The sequence below is a fragment of the Polistes fuscatus genome, unplaced genomic scaffold (assembly GCF_010416935.1).
Source record: "Polistes fuscatus isolate 324 unplaced genomic scaffold, CU_Pfus_HIC Scaffold9, whole genome shotgun sequence".
In the NCBI taxonomy this organism is placed as follows: domain Eukaryota; kingdom Metazoa; phylum Arthropoda; class Insecta; order Hymenoptera; family Vespidae; genus Polistes; species Polistes fuscatus.
In genome coordinates, this window is record NW_025113173.1 from 5,066,359 (window position 1) to 5,086,356 (window position 19,998).

Consider the following 19,998-nt stretch of genomic DNA (forward strand, 5'->3'; position numbering starts at 1 on the left):
GCATTCGATGCATTCGATGCGTATCAAACGCATGCCGATCTTTCCTACGTAACTACGAAACTATATTTATTTATAATAAAATATTCCTAAATGAATATACATGAAATAATGATTGAACAATTGCAAATGAAATAAAACAAAAAAATGATCATTGACAAATATCTCTCGAAGTAATTAACTCGAAAGAATATTTGTCTCAATTCGATGTGGAACTAGCAACAGCATAACTAGCGAGATAGCCAACGGCATACCTTGGACGACCGGTTACTCGTATAGGTGTACTGAAGGAGAGAACAGTCAGTGAAAGGTTGCTCGAGAAACCCGCAACTTGTTCCTACATCCATGATCCTACCTCGCGCTCTTTTCTTACATTAGCCAAGAAACGCATTTCTCCGTCACTCTTTAGCGTACTTTTTCCATTCCTCTTTTTCCCTCTCCTTTCCACGACCTTCTATGGGTTTTCTCTCTCTCTCTCTCTCTTTCTTTCATTTTTTCTTTTTCTTTCTCCCACTCTTTTTCCTTCCTTCTCTCTCGATCTTTCTTGATATCCAAGCCGGTAACCTGGTGGTGGTATCGTACGGTGATGGTCCCGAAGTTGCTTCACAAGTTAACTCGGGATCCCCGTTATGTCCAAGTCCGCGAACCTCTGGGAAGGGCACCGTGCACACGTTCATCGGTATCTCATCTTTTCCTCTCTCTCTCTCTTTCTCTTTCTTTCTTTTTATATGTATATATCTTTTCGATTCTTCTTCTCATCGTGATCTTACCGTGACTTCTTATTCTCGTCTTGTCTTTTCTCGTATTTTCTTGTCCCATCGTGTTTTCGCGCATCAAAGTAAATTAACTATTCCAACAGATAATGCTTGCTAATAGTGATATCCATTTGAAAATAATCCAATGAGAAAAGGTATAGTTTATTGGGAACAAGGATAAATATAAGAAAGAAAAAAAAATAAGAGAAAGGTAGGAGGAGGAAGTGACCGACCCATCGATGACACACGATGACCATGAAGATCATCGCTAGATGATCGATCCATCTGTAAAATCCTCCATGAATTTGACACGGTGATTCGAAGGTGATAGTGGTATTGAGAGAAATAACACGGCTGGATAATTGACACACCTTCGGAAAAAATTGTGAAACTTTGATATCGGTATTTTTGTAATTGGCACGTGGAAGTGCCAATACCATCGTCGTCATCATGGTGTAAGTATTTTAATATTGATTGGAAAAATGGAATATAGATATTTGCTAGATTAACTCAATGAGTTAGATTTTTAACAAATTCTAATTTGATCGTTTATCATTTCATATAGATTTTTGTTGAATTTTATTTATATGTAATACGTACTTTTTATTTTATATTTTATCTTTCACGTTAATTTGTTAAATTATTCAAATTTTATCGGCAAAGTTAAAGGGGATGAAAAAACAATTCTGGCCTTGCGTTTTGTTAGCAGTGAATGTAATTATTAAAATTACTTTCTCATGACGCACGTGCATTTAGGATCGGTACTGTTTATGAAACAAGTTCTTTCTCACGCATGATAGAATTTTAACCTTCATCCGGAACATAATCAGTTCTCACGCTCGCTCGCGTACATTTCAAGATTTTTTGAAATTATTCTCTATGTAATTTTAATTATTTTACATATATTGTATTAGTTTTGGAAATTATTTAAAAGTTGTTAGAAAATGGAATATTTTCTTTCGCGGAATTTTTTTCTTTTTCTTTTTTTAAAGAATAGGTAGTTTTGTTTTTTGTTTATTTGTTTTTATAGACTCGCGAATTTTACATTAAATAAAAATAAATGATAAGTTCTCTCTCTCTCGAGAGAGAGAGAGAGAGGATAACTGCGGTATTAAATCGTGCTGCACTCGTCTATCCAGTTCGCAGGAGTAATCGCGAAAAAATCTTCGAGGTTGCTCCTTCCTGCGAATACTTTTGTCTATAAAACCTGTTTTTCCTTGACTTATCGTTCCTATATTATGTTTTAAGCCTTATACAAGAATTTAAATCTATGGAAAATACGAAAGAAATAATTATATATCATTTACTTTTTCTTAACAAGTTATTTTTTAATTCAATCAAATACATTCTTTCTATATTCAAACCAAACAAAATTATAGTATACTCATACTTTAAAAAGAAAATACCATACAAAATGTTGAATATTAAAGTGAAATGAATTTTTCAAAATATAGACATTTATATAATTATATGATTTAAAAATTACAATAGGTTGTAAGAATTAAAAATGTAGAAGAAAATATGAATATGAAAGAAGTAGGAAATTTCATATTGTTCGTATTTATACGGGATTAGAGAAGTGTTGATATCGAACGTGAGAACAAAATAATTTGAAATTAGCTATTGCGTGCAACGTAAAAGTGGGTGCGCTCCAGTATTACTAATTAGACAGTAGAAAGCAGTCTTCGGTTGCAGTCTTAAAGCTATTACCTAGCTGCCGGGCAAAAGTGGTGCTTAGTATTCGTAAGAAGTATTTGTTTAAATTATTTGACTTGAAAGTCATCCAACCACGCAGGCTTACGGTATTCCTTAAGTCTATAAATATATATATAAAAATTGAATTTCATTTAAAAAAATAATGTGTATAAATAATAAATCAGAAACATTACGTATATGGTTTTAGAAAGAGACAATTAATTATTCGCATAAATAGAAAGTTTTATTGAATTACGATGGGGAAGGATATCGTAATCACTTTTACACGTACTAGCAAATTTCTAATGACAGTAAGAGTTAGCAATCTCATTGAAATGCATTACGCGGCATAATATCTAATCATTACAATAACCAACTCGGCCAATAGAAGCGTAATAAATAGAGTAGGATGAAGTGAAATATATCAAAGTGATTTCTACAATGATTAATCTAATATATGCACTAGATAGTGATAGGAATTTTGTTGGTATTCTGTAATATGATTTAATTCAATTTTTTATCCAATTAAATATCTTTCAGATTATTGATCTTCATTCATGTATTCTTAGTTCATAGTAATTTTTTCATGATGGAAATCGAGGACACAATCTGAGTGAGAGAAAAAAAGAAAGAGAATAAATACGATACAACCAGAGGTCTGCAAAGTCATGACAATCTTTTTACACCTACCGTTATTCGAACGACCAAATTCGACTTTACATTCGAAATGAACGATTCTTTCGAACCCAACTGCCAATACTCGTTAAAGAATCCGGGTTACGAGGAAATCGTGATGAGTATTTTACAAGATCAATTATTGGTATCATTCATTATCACGATTAAGATCAAATAAAAGTATATACAAAATGAGATCATTTACGTTGGGTTACGATGTGAATCGGGTTCATTCATAAAATTGTAATTAATGATTCGAACGCGCATATAAGTTTCACCGCTTACGGTTTCACCAAAGTATCATTCACTCTTTCTTTTTTCTCTCTTTTCATCATCCAATCGGGTTATAATTATCTTCAGAAATTTGAACACTTGGGAAGCGAAAGTCATTTTCTGATTTACTGTTAGTACGATGACTAGGCGTTGAAATTGAAACGTAAGATACTACGAAATAATTAAATGATGTACACGTACTCGCTGTATTGTGAGATTGAAGTTATTGTCCGATCGTGTGAAAAGGATAATATGCGATGCATGAATGAAAAAGAAAGGTACTCTTTCGATGTTCCATTTAAAAAAAAAAAGATCATCATTCCCATCTACGATAGAAATCTTTACACATTATTGTACGAATTTACATTTTATTTTCTATAATCAAATATTTACACCGGAGATATATCATAGATTTTTATTATACATTTAACTAACATCGATAAGTAAAGAATACATTTTTTACTCGTTATGTTATATTTTATTGGTTAAAAAAAAAGTGACGAAAACGATGCGTTCTCTTTCGCAACTCATAAAAATTCTTTTTCTTCTCGATAACTATCACCGTTTGAAATTTGAAAGTGGAACGAGGAATAATATGCAAAGAAACGTTAATAGTTCTCTTCCTTTAGCCAGTATCTATTTCCAAGATTTTCTATCCTAGATTTATAATCGGATCGTTTGTGTATTTTTATTTAATTATTCGATAAATTGAGAGATTATTTTTGTTCGTTTCGTTTTCTTTTTATTTTTCAGTTCGTACTTTCTGTTGAGTTTGTTAATTATCGTCAATATTCATCAAAACGAGGCAGAATGGCGACCGTGCGTAGAATTAAAACGCGATTTACACGTACCGTGCAAATGCATGATATCGCCGAATTATCCAAGATCCGTAGAAATGAATTGCGATCATGTTATTTTTACACGTGACGCTTTGGACAGTTTAAAGGGTCAACCGATAGTTTCGATCAGCCAAAGATACTGCGGTTATCAAAGCTTACCAGAAGAACTAGTTGGATCTGGCTTAACCTTGAGAGAGTTAGATCTCTCCGATAATTCCATTTACAGATTAATGGATCGCCAATTGCAAGCGCAAACTCAATTACGCGTATTGAGATTGGCCAATAACCTTCTCGGTGATAATTTGAATCCTATTTTTTCGAGCAATGAATTTCACGGTATGGAAGAATTACGAAGACTTGATCTTCGGAAAAATGGACTACGTAATATCGAGGAAGGAATTTTCAAAGGTTGCATCAATCTCGAAGAACTTTATTTGGATGAAAATAATATGACTACTGTGCCTACCGCTTCGTTGAAAGGACCAAAAGGCATCAAGATATTATCCCTTATTGGAAATAATATTGGTACGTTTAATTTGATTTATTTGTTTGTTTTAGATTCATTTTGATATTTTTATATATTCGTATGCGTGTATCTATCTCTATTGGCTTCTATAAATATAATAAAAATTTCTTTGCTGCATTGTGCGATTATTTTCTATTCTGGAGAATATTCTAATCTTCGACAATAACAATCCCGTAATACGAGAAAGGTTTTGCTTGAAGAGTTCGGTATATCGATCCTCAGATTGCTGCTTAACGGTTCACTCGCAGTTCACGGAGGATACATTCGTACCAGATGCTCAGAATTTTCGCGCCTATATAACTTTCTCCACGTATTCAATATTACATGCTGCGTACATCATAGACCTTTTATTCATATAACTTTAGCATTTTTATCAAGCCCCATAAATACAAAATTTGAAGATAGAAAGAGAAACTACAAATAATCAATGAATACAAAAATCATTATTAATGAAATTCATTTGCAGGTTCCCTTTCACGAGGAGCATTTTTGACATTAGGCGAATCTTTGTTACGTTTGGATATCAGTAATAATGGATTGTCACATATGGAGGATGGTTCTCTTTCTGGATTAGAACACTTGCTTTTCTTAAACATATCTCGTAACGATCTCACTCGATTTAATAGCGATGTTTTTAAAGGTATGGTCAAGTTACTTTCTAACAAATTAAATATCTTCCACTATACATTTAGAATAAATGACGTATATATAATATAATTTTTATATAAAATCGAAAGATCTTCGTATAACGCAAGAAAATTCCCATGAAACTGTACAACTTTTCTCTTCATTGTTTAAATGATAACGTAGACGATCGTATATATTCAAATTAATTATTATCCTATTTTCTTTTTTATCTTTAAAGAAAAATAAATTGATGTATAATAATGCACGTGATTTTCTATTCTATTTACGTCGAGTAACATACTTTTTTTCGTGATTAAGATATAATTAAGCAACAACAAATTATTATAATTACAATTAATTATGTGTCTTTATATTTTTCGTCGCAAAGAACGAAATTATAATGTTCAAAACTCGTCCTATCAAAATCATCTACATCATTAAAACAGGTGGGAATTTGACGCGCGTCTTCTCGCGCTCGTTTATTATTCCTACGAAAGTACGATGTTTAGTTACAAGGAAGAAGTAGTCGACCTCTAAAGAACAATGAACTTCATATTTTTTAATTTCTCACGAGACTATTGTCTCTAGCGAAATATCAGTCTTTTACTTCCTTCTATTTAAAAAAAAAACAAGCAGGTTTTTACGACTCGTATTTATGAATTTTTTAACAATAAGAATTTATAATCGTAAAGACAAAAGAAAATAATACAAAAATCTTGATTATCTATTAATAATCGATCATTTCAGGAGCATACAATTTATTGCAATTGGATCTTTCCGTAAACTTCTTACAAGAATTTCCAACTTATGCTTTGAGACATTTAACGGATTTGAAGTTTTTAAATATATCGAATAACTTAATTACCGTGAGTTTCTCAATCATATTTTCAATTGAAATAATTTATTATGTATTTATTATATCGATGATTAATTTGAAAATTTATTTAGGAAATTGAACGTGCCCATTTGTTAGGGCTAACAGAATTGCAGGTGCTCGATTTAAGTCGAAATAATATTGGTCGACTTGGAATAAATACGTTCTCCAGTCTTTCTTCCCTGACTAGACTCGATTTAAGCTTAAATGCTTTGCGTACGGTAAATAAATGAAAATATATGTCTTATATTTTGTTATAATACGATAAAAAATTATTTTTAATTATAAAAAATAAAATAACATATTTTGGGTATTATTTATTTTCAGATAGAGGAATCATCCTTCGAAGGATTAGTAAAATTAAAATGGTTGTCGCTTCAGGATAATAATATTCTATTAGTACCAGCTACTGCACTAACACGACTACCAGCATTGGCTCATCTTCACGTCGAATTCAATCGTGTAGCGGCACTATCCGCGGAATTAATTCGATCTACGTCATCTAGTCTCGTTACGTTAGGATTAACGCGTAACTTGGTGCGAGAAATCCCAGGTCGATTGTTCTATAATTTCGAAAATCTCATTAGCATAGAACTTTCTGGCAACATGCTGTCTACTATTTCACAAAATACGTTCGCCGGTTTGGAAGATACGTTATTGAATTTGGATGTTTCCTACAATCGTTTGACCAATATAAACGAATTACCATTAAGAAATTTATTATCTTTAAATTTGGCTGGTAATCAATTGAAAAGAATTTCTCCAGAAACTTTTAAACAATTGCCAAGATTACAATATCTTAATTTAAGTAGTAACGCACTTTATGGAGGATTTCCACCAATATTTCCGTCATCCTTGTATATACTCGATATATCTTATACAGGATTGAAAATTTTACCGACAGTATTGATGTTGAATTTGGAATCATTAGAGAAAATTTATTTATCTGGAAATCATTTGCAAGAGATAGACGAGGGTACTTTCCAACATCATTATAATTTATCTGTGATAGATTTATCCGATAACTTTATCGAACACATCGATAATGGAGCTTTCGTAGGCTTGATCAATCTCTACGAGCTTAATTTACGTGGCAACAGATTGACGTCTTTCATCGGTGAATATTTCAACACTGGAACAGGATTACAAATATTGGATTTATCGAATAATCGTTTGAGCCAATTATCACCAACAGCTTTTGTGATTCATCCTAGATTGAGAAGTCTCGATTTGTCCAACAACGACTTTGTTCATTTCCCTAGCGATTTTATCAAATCTTTGCAATTTTTGGAACGTTTAGATTTGTCGAGAAACGAGTTAAAGAACGTCGGTGAATTTTCATTCTCGCAAATCGGTCGATTGCATACATTGAATCTTTCAGGAAACAAGATAGAATCTGTCGAAGAACTGGCTTTCCATAATTCTACGCAACTTCAAATATTGAATCTGTCTAACAACGTCTTAGAAACTTTAAGCGAACGTACGATGGAGGGCTTGTTACGTCTTCAACATCTCGATCTTCAAAACAACAAATTAGCTTCCTTACCCGAGACCATATTCGATCAATCGAGAATTCGTTCGGTGGAGAGCATCGATCTATCAGGAAATTACTTCAATGAAATACCAATAAGAACTTTACAGAGACAATCAGCATCGTTATTCAGTTTAAAGATTGCAAGAAATAAAATGACTGAGGTATTTACACAAGATATAGTTAACAATGTCAAAGAACTTGATCTTTCGGAAAACCCACTAAGCGAAAATGCTGTACGTGGTATATTAGGAGAAGCTAAGATATTGAGATCTTTGAATTTAGCCCAAACTGGTATCAAAATTTTGACCAGACTTGAGACACCATTTTTAAAGCATTTAAATCTTTCTGGCAACGAAATAATAGACATAAAACCAGCTGTTCTTGAACGTACCACCATGTTGGAAAGTCTTGACTTATCTAGAAACAAATTGACGGATTTCTCTAATTTGGTTAATACATTTAAGATACTTCCAACCCTTCAAAGTTTGGAAATTTCTAACAACGACGTTAAAGCTATCAACGAGAGTAGTTTTGATGGATTATCCACGTTGCGTTCACTCAAGATCGCTGATCTTCCTAATTGTACGAGAATAGAAAAGAACGCATTCAAACACTTGGGAAAATTACGTTCGTTGTACGCGTATAATTATCCAAAATTGGGTTATTTCGACGTACAAGGAATATTGAAAGGGATGCCAAACCTAGAAACCTTAGATATTGAAATCAAAGATTCTTCAGTGGGAAACGAGCAACTTTCTATAAGAACGCATCCTCGTTTACGACTATTAACTTTACGAGGTGAAAGATTACGTACTGTACTTTCGAGTTCGTTGGTAGGTGTACGTGTACCTTCATTATCCCTCGGCTTGAAGAATACATCCGTTGACACAATACCAGCTGCTCTCTTCTTCCCAGTACCACGTTCTACGGTAGTATCATTGGATATAACAGGAAATAAATTCACTGCTTTGCCCGTTCAACTGTTGGCTGCTCTCGACGAAAGAAGCGGTTCCGTAAAACTCACCGGTTTGGATAGCAACCCTATTAATTGTAATTGTGAAACAAAACATTTTTGGAGATGGTTAAAAGGATTAGCTGATAGAGCACCTAATGTTATTTGTATGACTCCTGATTATGTATCAGGAATGTTACTAAACAATCTTACCGAGGAATATCTTACTTGTGATCGGACAACACTTAGCAGGTATCAAACAACAGAAATGACACCTTCCTCGAGATCAACCACGGCTGAACCAGAGATTATCTGGACTGTACAACCTACTACTCAGAACAATAGAAATAAGAATTACAACGGAGATCATACCAACAGTGTTTCCGTAGGAAATGTGTCAAGTACAGACGACACTTTAATAATTGGCATAGTGGGTGGTGTCGTCGCTTTCATAGCCATCATTGTCATAGTTATCTGTATTTGTCGACTCAAGTGGAGCACTCAAATGAACGAAGCTAGAATGACAGCAGTAGCATCTAGTATTCACGAAGCTTCAATGATAAGACCCGCCAGTGCTTACTCTGGTAAGATCAATCACGATATTTACGTGGGATCTTATAACGGATCAACGTTAGGTCGTGGTAACGGTGTACATGGTTCTTCGGTACCTACCACACCGGTACAAATGATGCCCTATGTTCAACCAGTACATGTTATGCATCCATTCGCACCACCCCCGCAAGTATCGCAACCGTTATACGGTTATTACGATAATCCACCGGTACCGATGTATGTCACGTGTCCATCTGAAAATAAGTTTGATAGATAATAAAACGTGCTTATTAATCGTCTTAGAAGTGTGACCGTATAATTTTGTCTCTAATTTAATTGATTGTCATCTGTTATTCGATTATCATTGATTCGTATTTTTTTGTTAATAATGTTGTTAATAATCGAGATATTATAAATGGCGCTATATGAACACAGTGGTTAATCATAGCAAGAATTTCAAGAGATCGAATGATCAATTATCAAAGACAGATTCAAGATTGTAGAATTTTTTTTTTATAGATAATCGATTCGATTAAGTTTTGATTTCATATAAAACACAATCGAAGTATCTATTTCAATTGTGCTTGAGAGCATTTTTTAATTAAATAAAAATGTTCATTATAATATTATGATATCTTTAGGAGTGTGCTAGAGGACAGAATGTGAGTTCTTCAAATGAATATATTTCTTTTTCTTTTTTTAATCTGTATGTGTATATATCACGTATTTTAATATAATTATACAAATCGTAATCTTAAGTAAATATTTTAAAATAATCAAATGTCGAATGTCGATGATATCATTTATTTCAAATTTATTGATTATTCATTATTTATATATTATGATATATATATTTAAATATAGATTTTTAAATCAGTTGTTTAACATTGACATAAATGCCATAATCACGATATTTCGACAATTTAACTCTCTCTCTCTATCTCTCTCTTTCTCTCTACCATAATTAATATATTATACTTATTAAAAAAAAGTAATTTCTTATTTTAAAATAAGAAAAAATAATAATTATTTGAATAATGTACATATATACATACATACATATATATATTATTAACTATTTAAATACAAACACTATAAATATAATATAATAATAATAAATATTTTATATATATATATCTATATATACAAGTCTATATTTTATTTTTAATTTTATTTGCATCTTATTTTTTCATTAATTTCTTTTTTTACGCGTGTGATATTTAAATAATGATATTTATATGTAAAAACGTATATGCAAAATGATATCATAATATATCTCAATAAATCCGCCTCAATTTTATCATCATATAAACCGAACGATATAATTTACAAATGAAAAAATATATTAATAGATAAATTCTTGTATAAATTTTCTTTTAAAAATCTACGATATTTCATCATTAATCCAATTAACATTTCTTACGCGTAACTATTTCCTGTGATAAATTATCACCGATATCCGATCGATCATTTACTTTCTTTTTTAAAAATGGCGCCATTTTTAGGGCGGTAAAATTTTCGAATATTCAAATATTCAAATATTCTGAACATGTACATACGCATAGTGAATATTCAATAATTCTAATCCATTGCTTATATTATATTATATATAGGTATATAAGTTTAAAAGAGAACGTATTATTAAATTATTATTTAAATACTATTCGGAATATAATCGTTTTAATAAAGAAAAAATAATAAATAGGAAGAAAAATAGATCGTTTAAATCACAGACTTTCTTCGCTGCAATTAGCTATAAATTAATACTGTATGCATATACTATTTATCTACTTCCTGTTATTTTTATTAATAGAAGGATTAGTATGATTTAAGATTTGTTTTTCATTCTCCAAATAGTTTTTAAATAAATATAATAAATCAATGTCAATTTGGTGCATTAATTAGGGATGAATAAATTAGACATTAGGTCCAGGTAAAGAAAGGTCAAGAATTATAATTTAGTATTTTTTTGTTTCATAGACTAGAATTCTCCCTCCTTTCTCTTTCTCTCTCTTTGTCTCTCTTTCTCTATCATTCATTTCCTCTCTCTTACAGGCCTTTTCTTTCTCTTTCTCTCTTAATAGACAATATATAGCCGGCATTTTGCAAGAGTGGCATGACTTTCGTTTATCCGATAACCGTATCTCCGTAGAGACAGGAAGCATTCGCGAAAATCGTCTACGTTTATCTTTCTCTTTCTCATTTACTTTTCTATATAAATGCATATATATATATAGTATATACATATATGTGCATATGAATCATTTGATGTATCACTCATCATCCGGCATACATTAGACATATTTTTCTATTTAAATTTAATAAAGATCTAAAGTTATATATTATTAATAATAATATAAATAAATAGAAATAACACACGTTAAAAAAAATATTATAAATACTTTTATCATGACTTAGGGGCTAACGCTATATTTTTCAATATTTACAATATTATCAATGTTCATTTTAAAAAGTGACAATAATATAAAAAAATATCTTCCTTCATACGCAAGTGGGATAGTGCATCAAGAACTCAATGGTATAGTGTATGCGTCTTTACTAGAATATATAATTTAGTGTCTAATTTGTGTTATTTGCCTGCCTTGGATTTCTTAGGATTTAGTTTTGATAATAGCTTTAATCTGTACAGTGATTAATTGTAATCATTCATTTAGTGTTTTTCCATTAATTGATTTGTTCATTTAATGATAAATTAATTAATGAGTGATTTAAAATGACCTGAAATATTAATAATGAACAGTGACCGTTTAAGGTGTCTACGTGTATTTAGGTTATGTTAACAGTAAGATTGCAATAAGTAGTCTTGCTGATGTAGGTTCAAAAATATATTTAGGAGGAAGTTTATAACATGACAGAAACTGAAGTCGAAGGAAGTACCTGGTGTTACTGGGTTCTCTCTGTTGGAACGCTATTTACATTTCTTGGGCTTGTTGTAGCTTGCATTTGCAGTTGTCGAAGAAATCAAACTAAGTAAGTCTAAATGAATCGCATAGATATTGATGAAAAACATTTATTGTATTATATTATTTTGACATATTACTGATTGATATTGATTTGAATTAAATAATTAATAAACAACATGTATCTACATAGGAACGATTTACCTGGGTTATGTGGGATGGTAACGATTAATCATTCCGATAATGATAATTTCAATACGTTACCATCTATAGAAGTTAGTCAAGTCCCACCATTACAGGAAACGATAGATAATGGCAAAAGGTTTTTTCATTATTTTTATATGAAAAAGAATATTGTGTATATATATATATATTATGCATCGTTGTTATCTTTTTATTATATTTGTAGAATAAGCGGAGCTAATAGAAGCTTACCAGATATACCAAAAGATAAAAATAGAGGAGAAGTTAATACAGAATCTATACCTCAAGATATTTATGAAACTAGCGAAATAAATTCTGAACTGTATGCTACAGTACAGGATACAGGTATATAAAAAATTTTGCAAGAATTCTTTTTAAATAAATCTACTTTATTTTATGAGATGATGTTTATTGAAAACTATTTTTTGATGCTCCAACAGAAGAGCAACAGTCTGAACGAGAAACACAAGGTCTTTCTCAACAAGTTTCAATAGTTCAAGATAACTCAACATTTCAACTTTCAAGATTCACACCATCTACATCCAAAAATGGTAATATAAAAATACAATAATACCAATATATGAACTATTTTTCTCTTCAATTATCTGTTTTAAATGGAAACCTTATATCTATTCTAGATGAACATCCATATGCTCAACTTCAAAGTATACCAAAATCTGAAATTGATCAATCGCATAGGTAATATATATATATATATTAAAGTGAATTTCATTAATTATCTTTAATGAAATTATATAGTAGAATTTTTATTTACTGTAAATATTCTAGGAAAAACAGTACTCAAGCGATTATTGTTGATAAACCATCAACATCATCAAATCATGCAAATGGAAATCCAGTGGCACCTCCTAGAACTCGAAAATCGTCGTCTTTTAATTCACTCCTGAGCGCTGAGAATCCTAATGATATACAAGCTGCAAATGCTATTTCTGGAGGTGTGCAAGCTAATCAAGATTTACCTTATATGACACCACCTCTTGCTATGTTACATCTTCATCCACCACAACCACCACAACCTAGTACATCACAACATTTTAGCGGTGATTCTCAGGATTCTAGTAAGTTTAATAAATATTAAGCTTTGATAAGAAATTTATAATACACAGTATAACACAGTAAATTACTTTTGAATTTTATTTATGTAGAAGGATATACTAGTATAAGTGTGCGAGAACCCTTAGCTAATATATTAGCACAAACGAAAGCATCTTATCAACAACATCAACCAACACGTTTGCCCATTGATCCTCATTATGCAACTGTATCTGATGATTCAGGTACTTTTAAAATTCATTTGTTACATTCAATCTTCGTTAATTAAAATTAAAAGAACATAATTCTTATCTCATTTATATATTATATAATTATTATACTGTGCAATAGATGAAATGTATGCTGCTATTGACGAACAAGAAAAAATTTACACTAGTGGCAGTGAAACATATGCTCAAATTCAGCCAACAATATTGGAAACAAGTAGAATTATACATAGTGATCTAAATCCATTTATTCAACCATCATCATCACGTACAGAGGAGACACATACTGCTCCACAACCACCAAGCGTTGATAGTTTACGTCATGTTGCTCATGCTCATTCGAGACAGGGTCAGTTATTAATATCATTATTTTTCTCTTGATGATTTTTCATTTAATATTGTTATCTTATTAAACTAAAGGAGATATTAATTATATCTTTATATATATTTCTTTTTTTTTCTTTAGCATCATCATCAAGTGCCAATAGTTCTATCATAAACCCAGGTTCTCCAAAGCCAGAGAAACGTCAAGCAAATTCACCATTACCTCCTCCACCAGAAGCAATTTCAGATGCATATGCTGCTGTTGATAAAAGAGCGAAAAATGATGAACGCATAAGACCTAATTTAGCAACTGGAAAATCTCTAGAGGATATGTATGCTAAAGTCATGAAAAAGAAAAGAGATGCAGAAGAGCAAAGTGACGTTCCTGGATCTTCTAATATTTTACATTCAGAAATAATACCTTCAAATAGAAAACTTAGTCTCATAGAAATTAGCAGAGCTTCGTGGTCTAGTCATGATTCAGTAGAAATACAGAAAGAAGAACACGACACTGTTCATTACACAATACCAGCCAATACTGTTAATATTCATTCTGAAATGGAAAGTAATTGTTTAAAGTTATCTCGAATTCCTGATGGAGATACAAATGTATTAAATCAAGAAATTAATTATGGTTATGAATCTGTGAATATGAAAAGGAATTTAGCTGCACGAAGTTTTCCTGTTTGTGATTCTAATTATGAAATACCACATCTTCAATCTTTAAGAAATAGCGATTATCAAAGTACATCAACATCAGTTCGCGATGGTCCTGATATATTATTGACATATCCTACATCTTTTAAGCACAGACAAATTAGTAATGCAAGTAGTGAAGATCCAGGGTACGAAAAAGTTAGATTACGAAGAAGAGTTGATTTAGATCAGGATACAGATTCCGAGCCAAACTATGAGAGTATGCCTCATGATTCAGGAGAACCAAATTATGCATCAGTATGTCGTCCTGGTGATAGTGATACAGATCCGAATTATGAATCTGTAAGTCATGGGGATCCAAATTATGAAAGTGTAAGATACATGAGTGTTGCTGCCTCAGAAGAACCACCATACGAACAAGTAAGTAATTATAAATCTGAAACAAATATTGATGGATATGAAAAGATAAAAGATAATAATAGTATATTTAACTCAGACTACGAAAAGATAAATCCAAGCAATGCCTTGGAACAATGCAGTAATGGAGATACAGACGATGAACAATATGTTCAGGTATAGTGTACCTTTTTTTTTATATATATACATATTTATATACATATATATATATATGTATATGTATTAAAATAATTATGTGCAGTAGCTAATATTGATGAGGTTTGTTTAATGCAGCATGAAGCTTTCGCAGGTGAAGTTACTTGAGTAAACTTTTTATTTTTATGAAATACATTTTATCCATCTCGGCTTCGATAAAGCTATGAACAGCCAATTAAGTACTATTTGTATTTTAGTATGAATCCATTTTCTGCTGATGTTTAAATGTGTTAAGAAAATGTTACAAAATAATGAGGGTAAGACTGATAGAGACAAACAGTGAGAGTAATGTACAAGTAAAATCTGACTTAATGTTATGTTTAATTATCTTAATTGGTAGCATGTTTCAATGGTAAGATAAAAAAACTATAAAGTTACCAATAATAAAAAGCCATTTATGTGACCGCATAAATAATTGTCTGGCGACACATTATATATGGAGGAACGTGCTGTTGATTAAATAAACATAGTTAAGAAATTTTCAAATGAAAATTAGCAGATGTCGCATAAATATTATTAAATGACAAAATTATTATTTCTTCTGTGAATGGTGCATGCTGTGCCTTGTTGTATTGACTACTCTCTATACAAAATATATATATATATATATATATATATATATATATATATATATAATTATATATATATATATTTATTTTTATTTACATGTCAAAAGCAACCAGGTCACAAAAATGTATCCTATTCTTTAGTTTAATTAATGAAATAGTACTCTCTCATAGCTTCATATAATAATTTACTGCCACGAGTTGTAAATATATTAATTTTATTTTTATTACTTATTTCAATTAATATACATATTAAATTATAAACAATTATTTATTTATTCTGTTATGAAAAAAATATCATTTCTTTTTCTTTTTATTTCTGCTTATTTTTAATATATGCGCAATATATACATTAATATTTTAAAGAATCCCATAACACATATTATAGACTTACAATTAAACAGACAAATATAAGAAAAAAAGACTTTATTACCAGAGAACTTTACAGTCAAAAGATATTAATTTATTCTACATTTATAATTTTGTGATTTGATTAAAATGTACGTATGCTCTTATATTAGAGCGTGAATATTAATAAAAAAACATAGATTGCTTATTTTTTTAATAAGTACTGATTTTGAATACTTTTGCAAAGTAAAAAATTTAATTATTTTTGTGTTCTCTATAATCATATATTATTTTTATTATAATAATAATTTCATATTATAGTTTGTTTTATACAGTTCCATTTAATAGCGTTATTCTCCTTTTCTCTCTTGTTATAGGAATGTATGAAAATTAACTAATTAGAGTATTTTCTTTTTTTTTAAAGATATATTAATGTGCAATACTATTATTTGCGTATCATATACTATGTAATATGCATTAAATATTGCGTGTAATTCTTATAAAGCTTTGGATACTATCAACATTACCGAGTGCAATTGCTTTAAGTTTTACACAGAGACTAGTTTCATAATATGAATAAAAAACAACATATAATTATCTTTATACCACATATAGAATAATACATATTATACAATATAAAAATATATATATATAAAGAGAGAAACAAACAAGATTAATTTTCAACGCTTTATAAGACTAAAACGTATAAGACAAACTAATTATTATTTTTTTTGTTTTATTCTTTTTGCTACAATGTTTGTAAAGCAAGTAGAACGCGTTATTTAGAATTACAAACAGAAATTATTTTTTAAATAAGAAAATGTGCGATGTAGTATATACCAATAATATCAATTTAATTATTTGGTGCTAATTTTTTTATTATAGTGTTGTTCAATGCGCTTATAATTTTAATGCATAAGTAGCTTTATATATATATACATATATCAATGTTTGGAAAGATATTTTAAAAACATATATCTTGACAACTATTTTCTAACATATCTTATAATCTCATATTTAATAGTAAATACAATATATATATATATTGTATATTTTATGAAAATTAATCGAAATTAAATATGAATGTAGATAATGCGTTGTACATACTAGAGCTGCTTTTTTATATTATTACATCGGATATATATATATATATAACTACTATATGTACATAAACATAATATTTTAATATAACACATTTTTTATATTAGATATAATCCAATTAGATCGACAGATATATCTCAGATTAATTGTAATTCTTAAACTCTATTTGATAAATTTAATATGATGCTTTGGAAGCACAAAATATATAACTGAAAACAAAAGTAAATTTACTTTTGAGACAACATATAACATTAATAATGTTGAAACATTATCAGAATAGTATAATATTCATTTTGTATTTTTGCTGAATTTTTGGATTTTTGTATAATAAAAAACAAAAATTTTGAATATAACAAACTCATTCCTTCATCAATTTTTTAAGTATAGCTTTAGTGTAATAAATTGTTTTAATTTAATCTTAAACGTGACTAGATGCAGGTGGTAAAAGAGAAAAGAAAATATGAAATTATTTTATTAAACAAATGTATTTTCATTATTGAGGACTCATACCGTAGACACAACATTAATAATTTGTGTGTTATGATCTCTAGATCAGTTAACACTTTAAATGCTAAATTTACTACTCACACACATTTGTTACACATATTACGGTACAATTGTTAATAGTTATTTCTCTTTTTATTTATTTTCAAAAAAATGATGTTTCATTTCCAAGTTACATTCCTCGTTATGAATTTTATATAAGTTTTCATATAATATTACGTTAGACTAATTATTTATTTTATGTAACATTAATGGAGGATCGTAATATGCATTAACTTGCCTTCGATACTTATTCTTATAAAAACTCGTTTCATTTAGTATATTAGGAGGGCACTCCTTAAATAGTTTATTTAACGTGTCCAATTTGGTACACGGAGTAACATGTTTTAATATACTTAATAAAAACTTTATGTTATTTATATATAAAAAAAAAATATTACACTTATTATCTATACATCTTCTCAGAAAAGATCATTATATATATATATAGCATTTGTGCTGCATAAACAAAGTAATTATAGAAATAGTAAAAATGTTATATGGATAATTAACGAAAGAGAAAAAAAAATATATTATAATCTTAACATTAAATAGATTTGCAGAACGCAAATGTTAATTTTACTCTACAAATATGCTAAACCAGCTAGCATAATTGACTAAAAGATATTTAGAATTATTTTTAATTTATAAATTTCTATTCTTCATGAATTTTATCATTTAATGTGTGTTTAAAATAATGATTATATTATAATATGTGTTTAAAAACAATGATTAAAAAAAGAGAGAAATATTTTTATAAAAAAACAAATATACTTTCTTTTGAATATAACTACGAGAGAAATATGAAAAAATAATTTTTGTAAAATCAATTCTATCATATATACGGACAAGCTATTATCATTGTTAATGAAAGTATAAACTACAAAAAGAATATATTTATGAATGCAATAAGTTTACATTGCAATTTTTTGTCTTTATAAAAAAAAAAAATATGATTACATATTTTATTTAACTTAAATTTCTCAAATGATAGAGAAAATATTTTTTATGAGTATATATATATATATATGCTTATTTTGTTCATCCTTATTTTAAATATCAATATATTTGGATTATATTTATTGGCTAATATTGGTCCTTGCTTCCTATAGCAGTTTAATATTGATTTTTACAGCGGTTAATTTTTCTCGTAGCATATATGTTATTCATTAATAGAACATTAATTATAATTGAATTGCATTCAATTAGATGAGTATAATAAAGACCAAAATTGGCCAAAAAATACTACTCCAATAGCTAAAACACTTCTTTTGGTCTTTTAAAATGCATTCTATATATTATGAATCATTATATTTAATATAGATGTAATATATTTCGAAATAAGTAATTTTTTCAATGGTTCGATTCATTATTAAAAAAAAAAGTAGATAAGCATAATAAATTTTATTTATTATAGAAATAAATTAAATGAAAGATGGAAAGAAAAGAAATAAATAGTACAAATTTAAATGAAAAATTTTGTATAAAATAATATTATCAAGTAACAGTAAAATGAAAGGCTGTTATTACGTATCAATAATAATTGATAATATATAATTTTACTAAATCCACTGAAAACATAATTCTATTTTTTTTCTTTTTTATAAATATGGCATTTTTTTATATATATGGTCCTATTATATTCAGTGCAATTGTATATAATTTTGCTCTTGTTACAAAACATATCGATTTTCTTACCAAAATGTCTATACTTGCCTTTTGGATGTTCAATATAATAAAGTGCTCATTTGCAATACCGATTAAAAAGTTCTCTTTTAAATCTATTTTAAATATATATAGATACTCAGATTCATGGATAATCTGAGGAAAAACGTCGCATATATATTACAACATGCTTAGATTTTAATATCATACCTAAGCTGAACTAAATATTTCTAATCAATGTGCTTGGTTTATAGAGCAAATTTCGTACTTACAAATATAGTGCTAGACATATACTATTATATTAGTAATTCTTTAATATTACTAATGTAATCTATACTATACATCTATATATTTTGTATATATATATATATATATATTATGTATGATTCTAAAGTAGTAGTATTTTATCTAAATTGTTTTTTAATATGTCATTTTCAATTACATAAATTATACGTATATACATTGTGTCGAGTAATAT

The 19,998-nt window shown here is 29.0% G+C and overlaps 2 protein-coding genes across 7 annotated transcripts; both read left to right on the forward strand.

Annotated features, from left to right (window-relative positions):
• The first annotated feature begins 695 nt into the window (after positions 1 to 695).
• Positions 696 to 9,598, forward strand: LOC122525517 (chaoptin). Its single transcript, XM_043648363.1, has 6 exons — positions 696 to 1,207; positions 4,149 to 4,759; positions 5,227 to 5,400; positions 6,135 to 6,253; positions 6,336 to 6,482; positions 6,589 to 9,598. The coding sequence occupies exons 1-6, from the start codon at positions 1,203 to 1,205 to the stop codon at positions 9,574 to 9,576; spliced, it is 4,044 nt and encodes a 1,347-aa protein (XP_043504298.1). The 5' UTR covers positions 696 to 1,202; the 3' UTR covers positions 9,577 to 9,598.
• Positions 9,599 to 11,666: 2,068 nt separating this feature from the next.
• Positions 11,667 to 15,546, forward strand: LOC122525480. 6 transcript variants are annotated; one of them, XR_006305803.1, is made up of 12 exons: positions 11,673 to 11,838; positions 12,154 to 12,290; positions 12,414 to 12,542; positions 12,630 to 12,769; positions 12,865 to 12,975; positions 13,063 to 13,123; positions 13,214 to 13,503; positions 13,591 to 13,722; positions 13,829 to 14,053; positions 14,171 to 15,105; positions 15,182 to 15,258; positions 15,376 to 15,546. XR_006305803.1 is itself a non-coding variant. In XM_043648299.1 (11 exons), exons 2-11 carry the CDS (start codon positions 12,169 to 12,171, stop codon positions 15,403 to 15,405), a joined length of 2,328 nt encoding a protein of 775 aa, XP_043504234.1. In that variant the 5' UTR covers positions 11,668 to 11,838; positions 12,136 to 12,168; the 3' UTR covers positions 15,406 to 15,546. The 6 variants fall into 6 exon arrangements, 5 of the variants coding, with proteins under 5 accessions (XP_043504237.1, XP_043504234.1, XP_043504233.1 ...); XM_043648299.1 differs by having other exon boundaries at positions 11,668 to 11,838; positions 12,136 to 12,290; positions 14,171 to 15,258; XM_043648298.1 differs by having other exon boundaries at positions 11,668 to 11,838; positions 14,171 to 15,258.
• Positions 15,547 to 19,998: the final 4,452 nt, after the last annotated feature.